Source organism: Thamnophis sirtalis, unplaced genomic scaffold (assembly GCF_051295495.1).
Source record: "Thamnophis sirtalis isolate CommonGarterSnake01/CBP01778 unplaced genomic scaffold, rThaSir2_p1.2 scaffold_15, whole genome shotgun sequence".
Lineage (NCBI taxonomy): Eukaryota > Metazoa > Chordata > Lepidosauria > Squamata > Natricidae > Thamnophis > Thamnophis sirtalis.
The window spans coordinates 46,946,058-46,963,296 of record NW_028261395.1 but is presented as its reverse complement, the minus strand read 5'-3'; the positions used below and the strand labels follow the sequence as shown (position 1 = coordinate 46,963,296).

At 45.6% G+C, this 17,239-nt stretch overlaps 3 protein-coding genes across 8 annotated transcripts in view; 2 read left to right on the top strand and 1 right to left on the bottom strand.

Moving 5' to 3' along the window:
• Positions 1-3,215, top strand: part of KCNAB2 (potassium voltage-gated channel subfamily A regulatory beta subunit 2) — a 42,440-nt gene extending 39,225 nt beyond the window's left edge. For all 4 annotated transcript variants that reach the window (XM_087701886.1, XM_087701885.1, XM_087701887.1 and 1 more), the window contains 4 exons: positions 260-354; positions 451-571; positions 1,251-1,339; positions 2,884-3,215. In XM_087701886.1, the coding sequence (XP_087558012.1) occupies positions 260-354; positions 451-571; positions 1,251-1,339; positions 2,884-2,973 (395 nt within the window). In that variant the 3' untranslated portion in view covers positions 2,974-3,215. The remainder of the gene's footprint in view (positions 1-259; positions 355-450; positions 572-1,250; positions 1,340-2,883) is intronic.
• A 4,296-nt stretch (positions 3,216-7,511) lies between these two features.
• RPL22 (ribosomal protein L22) lies at positions 7,512-11,070 on the bottom strand. Its single transcript, XM_087701892.1, has 4 exons — positions 10,950-11,070; positions 8,858-8,962; positions 8,179-8,303; positions 7,512-7,726 (listed from the first exon to the last, which is right to left on the bottom strand). The coding sequence occupies exons 1-4, from the start codon at positions 10,959-10,961 to the stop codon at positions 7,582-7,584; spliced, it is 387 nt and encodes a 128-aa protein (XP_087558018.1). The 5' UTR covers positions 10,962-11,070; the 3' UTR covers positions 7,512-7,581.
• Positions 11,071-13,786: 2,716 nt separating this feature from the next.
• ACOT7 (acyl-CoA thioesterase 7) overlaps positions 13,787-17,239 on the top strand; it is a 31,805-nt gene continuing 28,352 nt past the window's right edge. Inside the window, exon 1 of one of the 3 annotated variants that reach the window (XM_087701889.1) lies at positions 13,787-13,970. In XM_087701889.1, the coding sequence (XP_087558015.1) occupies positions 13,903-13,970 (68 nt within the window). In that variant the 5' untranslated portion in view covers positions 13,787-13,902. Of the gene's footprint in view, positions 13,971-16,759; positions 17,153-17,239 lie in introns of those variants that run through there. The other 2 variants (XM_087701890.1, XM_087701891.1) reach the window with 2 other exon arrangements.

The window sequence follows — 17,239 nt, the reverse complement described above, 5'->3', positions numbered from 1 at the left end:
GGGATTCACTTAACGGTGGCAAGAAAGGTCACGGGAAGGGACAAAACTCACTTCACAACTGTCTCCCTTAGCAACGGAAATGCTTGGCTCAAATGCGGTCGTATGTTGAGGACTACTGATCCCTTACGACGTGGCTTAGCTTCCTCCGGCGTTCAGGAAAACGAGACGGCTTAGAAACTTGATTGGTTTCCAATTCCTTGTAATCTGGGTTTGCCGTTGCTCCGCCGTGCGACCTCACCGCCATCTCTTTCTTTCCCAGGCGTGGGGGCTATGACGTGGTCCCCGTTGGCGTGCGGGATCGTGTCGGGGAAGTACGACGGCGGGATCCCCCCTTACTCGCGAGCGTCACTCAAAGTAAGTAAGCCCGTCGGCTTCCTCCTCCGTATCCCGCCTAACTCCCGGGATGCTCCCATCCACCGGGGCCTCTTCCGCCTTCTTCCTCCCGTCTAGGGTTACCAGTGGCTGAAGGACAAGATTTTAAGCGAGGAAGGGAGGCGGCAGCAGGCGAAGCTGAAGGAGCTGCAAGCCATCGCCGAGCGGCTGGGCTGCACCCTCCCGCAGCTCGCCATCGGTGAGTAGGGACGGGGAGCTCGCGTCCTCGTCCAACTTCGGATGTTGTGGCAGGGAGTTCCGCAGGCCTCGAGCCACAGCGGACGGGCAATGCGTGGGCAAGCCTACAGATTGGTGGGTTCACGTATGTGTACTTGCATGTTCCTTCCTTGGGAAGTCCTTGATTTATAACCATTCAGGTAGTGACCGTCCTTAACTTAACAACAGCCCTGGGGAAAGCGACTTGTGTCCAGGGTTCGCATTTACGTCCGTGGCGGCCTCCCCCGTAGTCACCTGATACAAATTCAGATGTTTGGCAACGGATTCGTGTTTATGACGGTCGCAGTGTCCCGGGGGTCACGTGATCCCGTTTTGTGACCTTCCGACAAGCGAAGCCAGATGGGGGAGCCCCATTGACTGAACCAGCGTGTCACTAACTGAACAACAGCCGCGATTTGCTTAACGACGATGGCAAGGGAGGTCGTAAAACGGGGCAAAACTCACTTAGCAGTCGTCTGCCTTAGCAGCCAAAATTTAGGGCTCAGTTAGGGTCATAAGTCAAGGACTCTGCCTGTAATTTTTATCTCCCTTGTCAAGGACATCTCTCCAGATGTCACCCCCTAAGCAAAAACAGATTAAATCAGATTTTGCCCCTGGGGACCCTGCCCCTCTTCCCTTAACAACTGCGCGTTTTTCACCAGCGTGGTGTTTACGCAACGAGAGTGTCAGTTCCGTCCTCCTGGGAGCTTCCAACGCCGATCAGTTGATGGAGAATATTGGAGCAATACAGGTGAGGAAAAAGAGAGGGGTGGGGGGGTGGGGGGGTCTTTTAAGGTAGCGGGTTGGAATTACAAGCAGGGATTTCCAGGCATTGACCCCAAAATCCACTGCGTGTTCCTGGTCATCTTTAATCACTGGAAAGCCACATTTTATACCTCTCTCCTTAAGACCTATTTAAATAAGCCTTTATTTAAAGAAATAAAACGTATTCGTGTTTACTTCTAAATTCTTCCCCTTTTATTCCTTTTAGATCTTGGACTTGATAGATTTGTCAGACCTCTTAATATTGCTAATTAAAATTTTAATCTGGAGCAGATGGCGGTGTGAGCCGAGCCAAAAAATTCACAGAGAGAAAGAGAGAGGTTCATAGATAGATAGATAGATAGATAGATAGATAGATAGATAGATAGATAGATAGATAGATAGATAATAGATAGATAGATAGATAGATAGAGATAAAGATAGATAGAGATAGATAGTGATAGATAAAGATAGATAGATATGATAGATAGATAGATAGATAGATATGATAGATAGATAGATAGATAGATAGATAGATAGATAGATAGATAGATAGATATAAAGATAGAGATAGATAAAGATAGATAGATATGATAGATAGATAGAGATAAAGATAGATAGAGATAGATAGAGATAGATAAAGATAGATAGATATGATAGATAGATAATAGATAATAGATAGATAGATAGATAGATAGATAGATAGATAGATAGATAGATAGATAGATATAAAGATAGAGATAGATAAAGATAGATAGATATGATAGATAGATAGATAGATAGATAGATGATAGATAGATAGATGATAGATATAGATAGATAGATGATAGATATAGATGATAGAGAGATGATAGATAGAGAGAGAGATATAGATGATAGATAGATAGATAGATAGATAGATAGATAGATAGATAGGATGATAGATAGATAGAGCTAGATGATAGATATTTAGATGGATGATAGATAGATATTTAGATAGATGAGAGATAGAGAGATAATAGAGAGATAATAGATAGATACTATAGATAGATAGATGATAGATAGAGAGATAATAGAGAAATAATAGATACTATAGATAGATAAGATAGATAGATAGACAGATATTTAGATAGATGATAGATAGATAGAGAGATAGGTAGATAGATAGATAGATAGATAGATAGATAGATAGATAGATAGATAGATAGATAGAAATAGCTATAGACAGATGATAGATATAGATGATAGATAGATAGATAGATAGATAGATAGATAGATAGATAGATAGATAGATAGATAGATAGATAGATAGATAATGGATGTATGGATTGATAGATGATTGATAGACAGATATATATATATAGATATAGATATTAATTTAAAAAAGGCTAAAATTCATGCCTGTTTTACAGATCTCCGTGTTCCTGAAAAACCCCTTTATAAACCCCAATCTTTAAATTAACTCAATTTCAGGGCCTTGTTTCTCTCTCTCCAGATGGAGGCTGAGTGGGGGAGAAAAAAGCACCCTTTAATTTTATTCTTCTTTCCCTGCAGGTTCTCCCCAAACTCTCCTCTTCGATTATCCATGAAATCGATAGCATCCTGGGCAATAAACCTTACAGCAAAAAGGACTACCGTTCTTAATAACGGGGAATTTGGTGCATTTGGGGGGGTGGGGGTGGAGCACCCCCCCCCATCCCCCTGTTAATCTGGGACTGATCCTGACGTCCGCCCCTCTCTCTCTCTCTCTCCGCTTGCTTAAAAGCTTTATTCCGAAGAAGCCGAGCGAGCACGAACGGTTTTTTGCATCCGAGAATTTAAAAGAAGAAAAAACACCACCGTACCCGAAGATCTTCCTCCTTCAGAGGACACCCCCCCCAACCTGGCCCCCCCCCGTTTCCCAAAGTGGCCAGGCCACATTTGAACACTTTTCTTTTTTTTTGCTTTTCAAATTTTTAAACTTTCCCTCCCTCCGTGGATTGCAAGAAGCAACGTTCTGGAGGAAAGAAATTCATGGGGGGAAAAAATCTTTCTTTTTTTGCAAAGGGGAAAAAAGCAAATTTTTTCAGCCCCGTCTCTTGTCGTTACGGCTGTTTTTTGGGGGGGTATTTTTATTTTTCCCTGTTCCAAGAAAAGGAAAAAAAAAACTCCTCGTAGGCACAAGTGTCAGTGTTTTTAAACATTAAATCTGGGCCTCCCCTCCCTCCTTCCTTCCCTCCCCCCCCCCCAATCCCACTAATAAGAGCTGGCACGGTTTTTATATATATAAAAAAATCAGGCATGGACTGAGCTGTGATTATTATTAGAAACTGCTTATGGGGAGGGGGGGGAAACTTTAATGCATGCATCTTTTCCCAAACCATCGCTCCTCCTTCGTTCAACGTGGTTTTATTTATTTTTTTATTATTCTTGGTTTAAGTCTGAAACGAGAAGAGAGATTTTTATTTTTTTTAATTTCTTGGAGATGGAATTAAAAAAAAAGAGAGAATTAAGAATAATTCTGGACAAAGGGAGCCCAGTAAATTTTGGGGATACGGCGCAGTTGGATCGGAACGGCTCCCGTCTCCCCCAAAGTTTTTTCGTCTCGGTTATTATTTTTTCCCCTAGAAAATATGGTCTTTTATTACAGGTATTTTCAAGGTGGCGTTCAGGCGAGGTCGAGCCATGTTTCCCGGGCACCCCAAAATCGGTGGGGTGGGACATTCCCACCCAGTTCTTGCTTCGGTTTTGAGAATCGTTTCGGCCAAAATTATCCTTGCATTTTTGAGAATCGACTCGCTGCTGTGCTGGGATTTGTATGGCCTGTGGCGCACGAAATGCCCCTTGGGTTGGGAAGGGAAGGGGTGGCAGTCTGGGGAAGGGGGCTCGCCATGGATGCACCCAACATTGTCCACCTCCCACAAACCCCCCCACAAAGAGTTTCGGGGAAGGTTGCAAGTTTCCCAGCGTTAGCAATTAATGTGCTCGCTTTGTGCCTTAGCAAAATGCAGAATTTTAAATCTCCAAATTGGGGCAGAGAATCGAATCTTGTTAAAAAGGCCTGATTGAAAACGCCCATTTGTGTCTCTCCGATTTCTCTCCCCCCCAAAATATATATATATATATATATATATATATATTCCTCCTCCTTAAAACGAGCTTGGATCAAACTACATCCTTTCTAACCTTAAAACGTTAAAAGATTTGGGGTTAAAACGGCTTGTAAAAAAATGTCCCTTTTTTTTTTCAATAAGGCTTCAAAATATATATATATATATATCTGTCTTTGCTACCTGGGTTCCCCTAAAATACTGGTAGTCCTCGACTTACGACCACAACTGGGCCCAAAGTTTCTGCTGCTGAGGGAGCCGGTCGTTGAGCGAGCTTCGGCCCGTTTTAAAAACCTTTCTGGACCCGGTTAAACAAGGGGATCGGTGCAGCGGTGAAGTTAGCAACACGGTCGTTAAGTGAATCGGTCTAGGAGGTCGCCAAAGGGGAATCGCATGACCACCACCCCCCCCCCGGGACACTGCGAGCATCCTAAATACGAGTCACTCTCCAATTTTGATCCTCGGGGGCTGGTCGTTAAGTCTGAAAAATGGTTGTTAATTCAACGTTCAGCGCCACTTTTAACGCCGAAAGGCCGCTCAACAAAACAGTTGTTAAGTTGAGAACTGCCTGTCATTCTAACACTGGACACCCCCCTCTCCCCATCTTCAGAAACCCCCCAACTCAAAAATGGAGCCTTCTGCAAAGTGGGGAGAGCGGGTTTGACCCCCCCAAAAAAACTTGTTCCCGTCAATCAAAAGGGCGTTCGGAAAATTCATTTTCCACCCCAGATAATTTAGGCAAGAGGGGGGGGCACACAAGGTTGTTGTGGGGGGGTCCATGCTTGTCTTCCCTCCCTCGGTTGTGTTGGCCAACAAGAACTGGGTGGGGGGAAAAAAACCTTGTGGGTCAGCCATGGAGGCTTCCAGATTTTGTGTGTCGCCTTTCTGTAAATAAAAATTATGTTTTTTCCCCGTTCCCCCCCCCTCCCCAATCTGTTGTCCCCCCCCCAAACGACAAACCACAGGTCTCTATAATAAACCCGGCATCTACGATTGTAATTATTCCCACGCGTAATTGCGTAATTGCGAAACCTCCCGGGCGTCTCCATCCTGCTTGTTAAAAATACAAAAAAGATTTGGATTGTTAAAAAGATTTTAAAAACAACAACAAAAAAACCACAACTAACTGTATTTACGGAATGGACGAAACAACGAGCTAAATAAAACCAGGCCTTATTTGAACCATGGTCTTCGGGCAGAGTTGTCTTTTCGGGGTGTTTTTTGTGGGGAGGGGGAGTTCTTGAGAGGAGGAGAAACAGCTTGGATGGGGCACCACTAGGAAATCCTAGGGGGGGAGAGGGAGGAAGGAAACATTCTGGAAAGAAGGAAGGAAAATGGGAAATTGTGGGTTAAGTTGTTTGGGATCCGTGCAGCCCAATGTATGCTGCCCTCTGGTGGCTAGTTTGGGGTATTTTTGGCTGTAAACCCAGTGAATTGTTGCCCTCTGGTGGACATGTTTAGCTATTGCAGCGAATAAAGTGAACACTTGGGGTATTATTTGTTCTTGAGACTGTACAACTCTATTCAAAGGTCTTCTGTCTCATGCTACCCCTGGTGGCCGGTATTGGTACTGCAACCTATAGGAATACACAGCAACTATTCAAAGATCTTGGGTCTCATTTTACACACACACCCCGGTGGCCAGTATGGGTACTACAACCTATAGGAATATACCGACTATATTCATGGGTCTTCATCTCATGCTACCCCCGGTGGCCGGTATGGGTACTGCAATCTATAGGAATACACAGCGACTATTCAAAGGTCTTGGGTCTCATGCTACCCCTGGTGGCCAGTATGGGTACTGCAATCTATAGGAATACACAGCAACTATTCAAAGATTTTGGGTCTCATACTACACCCCCCACCCCCCCGGTGGCCGGTATGGGTACTGCAACCTATAGGAATACACCGACTATATTCATGGGTCTTCGTCCCATGCTTCCCCTGGTGGCCAGTATAGGTACTGCAATCTATAGGAATACACAGCGACTATTCAAAGGTCTTGGGTCTCATGCTACCCCTGGTGGCCGGTATGGGTATTACAACCTATAGGAATACACAGCAACTATATTCATGGGTCGGGTCTCATGCTACCCCTGGTGGCTGGTATGGGTACTGCAACCTATAGGGAAGCAGACAATGTTTTCTTGGGGGGAAAGGAGGAAATTTTTTGCAGGGGGGGGGGATTAAAAATGCTCTTCGTGTCCTTTTCTTGTATTCAGCATTAACCAGGTGGAGGGTTTTTTCCAAGGCTTTTCCCAGGAGGGCAGCTCCAGCATCTTGAGTGAGCCTCCCCAGTCGGAGGCAGTCTACCTTAGCCGGCAGGGAATATAGCAGTAGACTTAGCAGTAGACTTATATACCGCTTCATAGGCCTTTCAGGCCTCTCTAAGCGGTTTACAGAGAGTCAGCATATTGCCCCCAACAATCTGGGGTCCTCATTTTACCCACCTCGGAAGGATGGAAGGCTGAGTCAACCCTGAGCCGGTGAGATTTGAACCGCTGACCTGCTGATCTAGCAGTAGCCTGCAGTGCTGCATTTAACCACTGCGCCACCTTGGCTCATAAGAAAGCACGCTCAAACAAAGACCTTTGTCTCCCTTCGGGCAACTCTGGAAAATGGGGGGGGGAGGCAAACCCACCTGCCCCCCCTCCCACCCACCACCTTTTGGGAAGGGTCTCCCCTTTGAGAAGAGCAGCCCCCTGCCTCAATGGAGCCTCCCCAGACAGAGGAGCAGCCTACGTCAACCGGCAAGACAAGAGAACGGCTTTGTATAAGACCCTGGTCTCCCTTTGGGCGGTTCTGCAAAATGGAGAGACCTTAGCCAGCCTCTTGCCTCAAGTCTACCTGTGTCCATGGGGACCCCTCCCCAAACCCCTTCCCCTGTGCCCTGCGCTTGCCTGAGTCCTCTCCCCTCGGCATCCTAATGTGCACATTGAAAAAAAATTAAGTTGCAAGGAGCGGGTGAAGCCACCTGAAGGAGGAACCACCTGTGTGGAAAAGGTGCGTATTCAGGCACACATCTTGTCCCCCGCCAGGCCATTCGAACACCTCCCCCCCCCCACCAAAAAAAGGGGGGTGACAATCAGAAAAATTTCTACCACAATTTTATTCCGGGAAAAACGGATATACAAAACGGCTCCAGATCGTCGCTTGGCGTTTAATCTTCCTCTTCCTCTTCCTCCTCGTCCTGGTTGATCTGGAAATACCGCAACTCGTAGCTCTCCTTGCTGTTGGCCACAACGCGCAGCCAGTCGCGCAGGTTGTTCTTCTTCAGGTATTTCTTGGTCAGGTACTTGAGATACCTGCGGGGGGGGGGGGGGAAGGAGAGAGGGGGAAAGAAGCTAGAAAAAGACCCAGCGGTCCATCCAGGCTGCGCTCGGATGTTTTATTCTGAATTTCTTTTTAGTTTCTCGTTTTATCTTTCCCATGTAGAGATATTTTTTTTCTTCATTTCTAAATTTGAATGTAAGTATTTTCTTTTCTTTTAAATTTATGTACCAGTACTTAAGTTTTGAATTTATTTGAGGGATTCGTCCTTTCAATTGATTTTTTTAAACGTTTTGTTTTTGTTCAGATTTGTATTTACCGCATTTTTCGGAGTATAAGACTCACCTTTTTCCCCTCAAAAAAAAAAAGAGGCCGAAAATCTGGCTGCGTCTTATACACTGAATACAGCATTTTTGACCTCCCGAAACTCCGCCCTCTTTGCAGAAATGGCCGTGCATAGCCTTTAGGAGGCTTCCAGAGTGCTTACCTCTTGGAAAACGGGACCTCGGAGGTCACCGTGATTTTACTTTTACTCCTCTCAATTGTCACCGCTCCTCCGCCGAGATTCCCTGCTTTGCCGTTGACTTTGATCCGTTCTTGCAAGAATTGTTCCTGGGAAGGAATTCAAAGGAATTGGGTGGGTGGGTTACCAGAGGCAGCCCACCCGTTATTTTTTCCGACGTTTTTTTTTCCCCTCCCAGAATCTCCAACCAGCCGAGTCCTACTCAGGGCTGTGAAGTTGGTCGGACCTCAATGAGATCTATCAACTTGATTAACCCAAACAGCACTGGAGTCAACGCTCCTGAGGAGGGGAAGCTGAAAACATTGTTGCTTTAGAAGAGCCGAGGTGGCGCAGTGGTTAAATGCAGCACTGCAGGCTACTTCAGCTGACTGCAGTTCTGCAGTTCGGCTGTTCAAATCTCACCGGCTCAAGGTTGACTCAGCCTTCCATCCTTCCGAGGTGGGTGAAATGAGGACCCGGATTGTTGTTGGGGGCAATGTGCTGACTCTGTAAACCGCTTAGAGAGGGCTGAAAGCCCTATGAAGCGGTATATAAGTCTAACTGCTATTGCTAACCAGGAGGCAATGTTTAAATCACGCCCCAGGGACGACAGCAGCGTTAATAGCATTCGTGTGATAAAACATCACAGGGGGTTGCGACTTACAAAGTTAGCAGCGTCCATAATTCCATCTTCTACCGGATGGGTACAATCCAAAGTGAACTTCAAAACTTGTTTCTTTTTTTTACTGCCTTTCGTCGCGAGCTTCTTCTACAGGAGAGGCCAGAGATTTATCGGGGAAGGGATGACAAGTAATGAGAGAAAAATGTCTTGATTCGGGTGTTGAGGAAAAGTAAAAAGAAGGAATCAAGCTTTGTCCACCCACAGTTAAATACCACGGCCCTTCACACAGGTAGAGGTGGATTTAATTAAGTGGTTAAATTACAACAAATATATTCAAAAGTATGGCCAAAGGCTGAGCTTTGCAGTTTATTTTTCACCTATTATCAGTATAATTGTTATATTAAATCATAATTCACTGCTCTCCCAGGCACATCTTGGGAAACTAAATCAAATGACAGAGCTGGAAGGGACTTTGGAGGTCTTCTAGTCCAACCCCCTGCTCAAGCAGGAGACCCTATAGACCATTTCAGACAAGTGGCTGTCCAGCCTCTTCTTAAACACCTCCAGTGGTGGAGCAGCCACAACCACTGGAGGGAAGCCGTCCCACTGATGAATTGTTCTCACTGTCAGGAAATTTCTCTTAAATTCCAGGTTGGTTCCCTCAATAGATTAGATAGGTTAGATATACAATTAGATAGATAGATAGATAGATAGATAGATGGATGGATGGATGGATGGATGGATGGATGGATGGATGGATGGATGGATGGATGGATGGATGGATGATAGGCAGGTAGGTAGGTAGAGAGAGAGAGAGAGACAGAGAGAGATGATAGATAGATAGATAGATAGATAGATAGATAGATGGATGGATGGATGGATGGATGGATGGATGGATGGATGGATGGATGATAGGTAGGTAGGTAGGTAGAGAGAGAGAGAGAGAGACAGAGAGAGATGATAGATGATAGATAGATAGATGGATAGAGATGATTGATTGATTTGATTGATTGATATAGGTAGGTAGGCAGGTAGGTAGATGATAGATAGATAGATAGACAGACAGACAGACAGACACACACACAGATTACAGATAGATAGATGAGAGAGATTAGATAAAGGGTGGGTGGATGGATAGACATAGGTGAGAGATAAATTAGATAGATTTTATATATATATATATGATAGATAGGTAGAGAGAAAGAGAGAGTAGATAGATATAGATGAATGATAGATTGATTTAGAGAGAGAGAAAGAGAGATGGTATAGATAAATGATAGATTGGATGGGTGGATACATAGACATAGGTGAGAGATAGATTAGATAGACGGATGGATAGATTATATATATAATAGGTAGAGAGAGAAAGAGAACAGATATAGATGAATGATAACGATTGATTTAGAGAGAGAGAGAGATCAATGATAGAGATAGGTGATAGAAAGACAGGCGGATGGATGGATATAGATCAATGATAAATCGAGAGAGAGAGAGAGAGAGATGGAGGGAGGGTGGGTGGGTGGATAGATGAACCGATGGATACATTAGATTGACAGATGACATATAGACACATGGATGATAAGAGGGTGGGTGGATACATTAGATTGACAGATGATGGATGGATGGATGGGGTCAGAAAGAGAAAGAAAGAAGATTCAGAATGGAGGGAGGGGGGAAGGAAAGAGAGAAGGGGGGAGGGAGGGAGATGGGGGGGAGCTGGCGTGTCCCCCCCCTTAAAGGAGCCCAAACCGGGCATCCCCCCCTTCGGAGTCCCCCATCCCTTTGCCCCCCCCCCCATAAGAGAACCGCCCCCATCCACCCCCCCACAGCAGAGCCCTCGCTTGGCCGCCTCCCCACCTTCCTTCCTCCCCCCACGTGCTCAGTAGGCCTCCCCTCCCCCACCTCCCCCGGGGGGGCAAACGGAGGCGTGGGCGGGGCGTGGGCGGGGCGTGAGGGGGGAGGGGGCGCTGAGGCCTCTTGGGGAGGGGGAGCGAGAGCCAAAAGAACCCCCCCTCCCGAGCTCCCTTGGCTCTTCCGACGGCCCGATGCCCACCACGAGGCCTCCCCGGGTATCCCATCCCCTTCCCCCGACCCATCCCCGCCGCTTTCCCGGCCGGTCCGTTCGGAGACTCACCGCGGGCGCCATGGCGGCAGCGACGACAGGGGGAGAAAGGCAGGGAGGCTGGAGCGCATGCGCCGCGCCGGGCCCCGCCCACCCCACTTCCGCCCGCCGGCGCGCTCGCGCTTCCGTCCAAGCAGGCCACGCCCCCTACGCGACGCATGTGCGCAAGGCAGGAGTGGGGGGGTGGCGCTTGGACTCTTTCGAGCCTGCCGAGCGCCGAGCGCATCGATCGGGCCCGCGCTCCGCCTCTTTTCAAGATAGGGTCGATTGAAGGCGAGGAGGCGAAGAGCACGCTGGGAGTTGTAGTTTCATTTAAGCGGTTTCCCCTCAGAAAGCTCCTTTTGAAAGAAGAGCAAAAGGAGAAAATAGGCTGAATGTCCTTCTGGGTTCGGCTCCAAGCGGTTAAAAAGTCACTGGAGACATGGAGGCTGCTCGGGAAGGTGGTTTATTTGTGGACAGGACCTCATGCCTTGAGTCCTGACCAGAGAAGGTGAATCACATCCTTCAATGTTGTGGGGAAAAGGGAACTCCCCATAGGGCCCACGCAGGGGGCAACTCTCTAGGCCGCGTCTTGAATCCAGGTTTGGCTGAGTTCTCAGATGCCATGTGGGGAGATGGGTATAAAGGGCCAATATTATCATGCCTTAATCCCATCCCCCCTGGAGCTGAAGGGGAGAACTCTTTGTTATGTAAAGTGGACAAGCTCAGGCCTTCTTAATGGCCAAAGTGTGGGGGGATGGGCAGGAAGCTGCAGGCAACCTATTCTGTCTTTTAAAACACACGTTTCTTCCTTTTTCACATCCAGAGAAATATTCTGCCTTTTTAAATATTTGCTAGGATATTTCTTTTCTTTTCCTTTTTTTCTGGGAGAGGGCTGGGTGATAACTTCCTACAGTGCAATATTGGGTGTTTTTTTTAACTTTTTATTTTAAACACATAAGCACATCAACAGAAACAAACACATGACTTAAAAACAACATAGGAACAATAAGTTCCATCGTATATCATAACAGCAGTTCCGAATCGGTTTCTTTGCAGTTAGTATTTTCCCTTCTATACGTTTCTATCTTGCATTCATGGTCTCCTTATTCGTTATCCATGTACAATTCTTTATTTATTTGCACTTAGCTACTTATGACCAAATATTATTTACCTATATTGTGCTTTATATTTTTACTGTCGTTTATTCTCTTACCTACAGTTATAGGTATACATTCACATAGTTATTCTTTTTCTTTGCCATTCTTATATTATTATTATTCCATTTGAAAGGTTATAAGGTATAGTTGCTTTGTTTACCATCCTTCGCACCTGCTATGACACCACCTTATTTTCTCTTTCTTTTCTTTTCACCCTCCCTTCCTTCTCTACTTCCTTCCTTCCTCCTCTCCTTCCCCTTCTTCCTTCCTTTACCTCTCCCCTGCTCCTACCCTCTTTCTTCTCCTTCCTCCCCTCTCTCCTTCTCTTTCTCTCTCTTCCTCCCTCCTCTCCTTCTCTTTCTCTCCCTTCCACCCACCTCTCCTTACCTCTTTCTTCTTCCAATATTGGGTTTTTTAATTTCAATGATATAGAATGTAAAAGGATGTGTTTTTTATTTTTATAGTGATAATGTACACTGAAGCCGGCGTTTAATTGTCTCTTTGGAATGGAGTGGGAATGTGGTTTCCCTTTCTTTCCAGCTTCCTTATCTTACCACCCCACCATTTCATTACTCCTATTCGTAATTCCCTGACAGGGAGAACATTTAACCAGTGGAACAGCTTCCCTCCAGAAGTTGTGGGTGCTCCAACACTGGAGTCTTCTAAGAAGAGACTGAGCAGCCAATTGTCTCAAATTGTATGGGGTCTCCTATTTGAGCAGGGGGTTGGACTAGAAGACCTCCAAGGTCCCTTTCATCTCTACTCTGAATGATTTGATTGATTGATTGATTGATTGATTGAAATGGTCTAGGGTCTCCTGCTTGAGCAGGGGGTTGGACTAGAAGACTTCTAGGGTCCCTTCCAGCTCTATTCTGATTGATTGAAACAGTATAGGGTCTCCTGTTTGAGCAGGGGGTTGGACTAGAAGACCTCTAAGGTCCCTTCCTGCTCTATTCTGATTGATTGAAACAGTATAGGGTCTCCTGTTTGAGCAGGGGGTTGGACTAGAAGACCTCTAAGGTCCCTTCCTGCTCTATTCTGATTGATTGAAACAGTATAGGGTCTCCTGTTTGAGCAGGGGGTTGGACTAGAAGACCTCGAGGGCCCTTCCAGCTCTATTCTGATGGATTAATGGATTGAAATGGTATAGGATTTCCTGCTTGAGCAGGGGGTTGGACTAGAAGACCTCCAAGGTCCCTTCCAATGCTTATTCTCTCAATCTAGAATTCCAAAGCTCCCAATACTGGCAACCACCTGGATTTTTGCAGTCTCGGGGACTCCTGTTCCCATCACCCACAGCCAGAGGAACCCTCTCCCCCCTCCCCCCGTCCCAATTGCACAAGGAAGCATGCATATGCGGGGAGTGGGGCTGATAATGGAGATTATAATGAAGGGGGGGGATTTTCATTTTTTGGAAATCGCTAATCGAAGTTTGATGCTTTGCAAAAAAAAAAACCGGGGGGGGGGGGAATTGTCCTAGGGATTGGCTAGCTGGGACGCTCTAGCCCGCCGTCTCCTCTCGGTGGTCGCCGCCGGGGTCGCTCTGCCTCCCTCCGCTCGGTGCCGGACGCTTCGACGCAAGAAGGGCCCACGCCGCCGAGAGTGACGCAGCGGTGGTGATGTTGGGGTCACGTGGCCAGAGGCAGGAAGAAAAAAAAGAGGCCCCAGGCCGACCAATGGGGAAGGGAAGGGGAGTGGCTTAGGCGGGAAAAAGCCCCGCCCCGTCCCCTCCACCCGCCCTCCTGTCAGGTCGCCGGCCGGCCGGTCGGTCTCGCTCCCGTTGGACTCCCGCCGCCTTCCTCCTCCTCCTCATCCTCCTCATCCTCATGCAGCCGTCCCGGGCCCCCGAGGCGGGCGAAAGAGCCCCTGCGCCCTCCGCCATCCAGATCAGCAGGTACCCGCCTCCCTTCGGGCGTCCTCCGCCTAGCCTCTGGGCATGGGCAGAGCGCCCAGCGCCCCCAAGCCTTGGCTGAAGGCCTCCCTCCCTCCCTCCCTCCCTGCTGGGCAGCTCGGGGCCCCTGCGAGCATGGGCAGAGAGCCCGGGTGGGAGAGGGCGCCTCTGAGCATGGGCAGAGTGCTGGGTGGGGGTGGGGGTGTTATTACTAACTGGGGGGGGGTTGTTACTCCAGGGTGTCTGGGGACAGGAGGGGGGGTCCCCCAGAACTAAAAGACCCCATAAAAGGTTTTTTTTAGGGTTTTAGTTTTAGTTGTGTGTGTGTGTGTTTGTGTATGTGTGTCCTTTTATATATATATATATATATATATATATATATATATATATATATATATATATATATATATATATATATATATATATATATATATATATATATATATATATATATATATATATATATATATATATATATATATATATATATATATATATATATATATATAAGGTTATATATCAGTTTATACACACACACACAAACACATACATACATACATACATACATACATACATATATATATATATATATATGTGTGTGTGTGTGTGTGTGTGTGTATGTATTTGTGTGTGTGTGATTGATATATATGTGTGTGTGTCTGTGTGGATGGATGGATAGAGGATGGATGGATGGGTGGATGGATAGATGATAGATGATAGATAGATAGATAGATAGATAGATAGATAGATAGATAGATGATAGATAGATAGATGATAGATAGATAGATAGATAGATAGATAGATAGATAGATAGATAGATAGATGATAGATAGATAGATAGATAGATAGATAGATAGATAGATAGATAGATAGATAGATACTGTAGATGGATGGATGGACACTGTGGATGGATGAATGGATGGATGGATGGATGGATGGATGGATGGATGGATGGATACTGTAGATTGATAGATAGGTGATAGATAGATAGATAGATAGATAGATAGATAGATAGATAGATAGATAGATAGATGATAGATAGATAGATAGATAGATAGATAGATAGATAGATAGATAGATAGATAGATACTGTAGATGGATGGATGGATGGATAGATACTGTAGATAGATAGATAGATAGATAGATAGATAGATAGATAGATGATAGATAGATACTGTATATCAAAAAGGATCTATATCTTTCATTTTATACATACACATACACACATATATATATATATATATAGAGAGAGATTTTTACAAATATAAATAAATAATTGTTCAGTTTATATAGAGAGAGGGGGGATAGATAAGAGAAAGGCGAGTGGATGGATAGATAGACACAGAGAGAAGAGAACGAGAGAGATAGGATGGATAGATGGACTAGAGATAGAAAGAGACAGATGGGTAGATAGATGGATCGGTAGATAGAGAAAGATGATAAAGAGATAGATAAAGAGATATTGGTAGGAATAGACAGAGATGATAGGCAAGATAGATGATAGGTAGGTAGATAAATGGATGGGTGGGTGGATAGAGAGAGAGAGAGAGAGATACAGAGGGAGAATGGATAGATGACAGATGGATAGATATAGAGATATCATATGTGGACAATATAATATATGAGATAAAAAATTAAATTTAAGATAAAACCATAAAACCATAATAATAACTAATAAAGCATATACAAATTTTAGGTAAGAGGCCAAGGCGTTTTCATCTTGTTCCCTCTTTTATGTCAGGCGAAGGATGGGTCTCTGCACAGCGCCCTTCCCTTCCTCCTGCCCAGCTGCGGGATCCAAAATGTTAAGAATCAGGTTAATCCTGAAGACCACCATGGATTGGATCCCCGGGCAAATTCAGCTTGCTTGCTTTGGATCCATAAATCTGCAAAGCGGACAGCAGAAAGCAGGCTGAATCCCACTCAGGCCTCGGGCCCTTGAATTGTATTTCACCTCATTTCGTTATTTTTTATTTTTTTTTAAACTTAATTTCATTTCATTTTATATTACTCCATTTCCTTGTTTTATTTCCTTTTGTTATTTCATTTCATTTCCTTGTTTTATTCTCTTTCTCTCTCTCTCTCTCTTTATTCTCGTTTGCTTTTATAAAATTGAGATTTTATCAGCTGAACAGACTTCTCAAACCTTCTCCTGGCCTGCTGAATCCATCCAATAAGCTTCCCTATCTTGGCCAAGGGGCTGGACTAGAGGACCTCTGAGGTCCCAGCTAGCCCTACGATTCTATTTTCCTTTTCCCCAAAAATTGATCCTCTGCTCAATTCCTTCCTTCCTTCTTTCTTCCTTCCTCCCTCCCTCTCCCTTTCCTTCCTCCTTCCTCCCTTTGTCCTCCCTCCTACCAATTCTTCTCTTTTTTTCCTTCCTGTCTTCCTTCCTCCCTTTCTTTCCTTTCTTTCCATTTTACGTTTCCTAGGCAACTGGGCAAGGCTGTTTGTTTTTAAACACGTGGCAACGTGCGACACTTTCTCCTTTCCACTAGTTTCTCCACCCTGAATCGTGCACTTTGATCCTTGGCCAGGGGCGAGAGTCCATCAAGCGACATTTAATTCCTGCGAAGGGCTTGCCAGGATTCGAACAGGAAATTCAGCGGCCTTTGTGATTTATTTATTCTTTTAACGACACCGGCAGCCAGTGAATTGGGTGCCACGCAAAAAACCCTTTACCCTAAAGAGCTTGGCAACGGCGTTGGCAGTGCCCAGCCCTTCGTTCCCTGGCCTCGCCCTTCTCCACTCCTTCCTCCAACGAAGGCTGGCTTGTTGTAACCACGATTTAATAACGGTTTAAGGCTGAGCTTCCCCGGCCTCCAAGGTCACTGTGGCGCACGGCTGCAGGGTTAAAAGCCTCCCTCCGTGCCCGTAAGCAGGCGGCACATGAGAATAATTATGGCATCCGCCGGCTTGCTTTCTTTTCCCCACGGGGATTTTAATCGGCTTAAGTTCTCCAGGCTGAGACTGATTCCCAAAGAAGCAACTGCTCTTTTCGTTTCTTTTTTTTCCCCCTTGACAATAATTCTGCTTTTCTTCTGCTGACTCACCGGCAGAGCCTGCAAAAAATACCCTGCCTTTTTCTTTTTTTTTATTTAAAGAATTGCAAGCTTCTCTTTTTGCGGCTTCGGGGCCTGGAAAATGGACTGAATTGTGTCATTCACAGATGCTCCAGCCCGGAGGTGAAGTCCTTTTGTGGGTCAGACGGTTGCACAAATGTAGTCGCTTGAGGGGGGGGGCGGGGTGGAGCTTTTTTGAAGTTGTGGCTT

What these genes read in the sequence shown, in the direction of transcription:
- RPL22 (XM_087701892.1), bottom strand. An exon ending in TTATGGACGCTGCTAACTTT is followed by an intron (nt 8,304 to 8,857) that starts GTAAGTCGCAAC and finishes ATTCCTTCCCAG; the next exon opens with GAACAATTCTTGCAAGAACG. An exon ending in GAGGTCCCGTTTTCCAAGAG is followed by an intron (nt 7,727 to 8,178) that starts GTAAGCACTCTG and finishes CCCCCCCCGCAG; the next exon opens with GTATCTCAAGTACCTGACCA.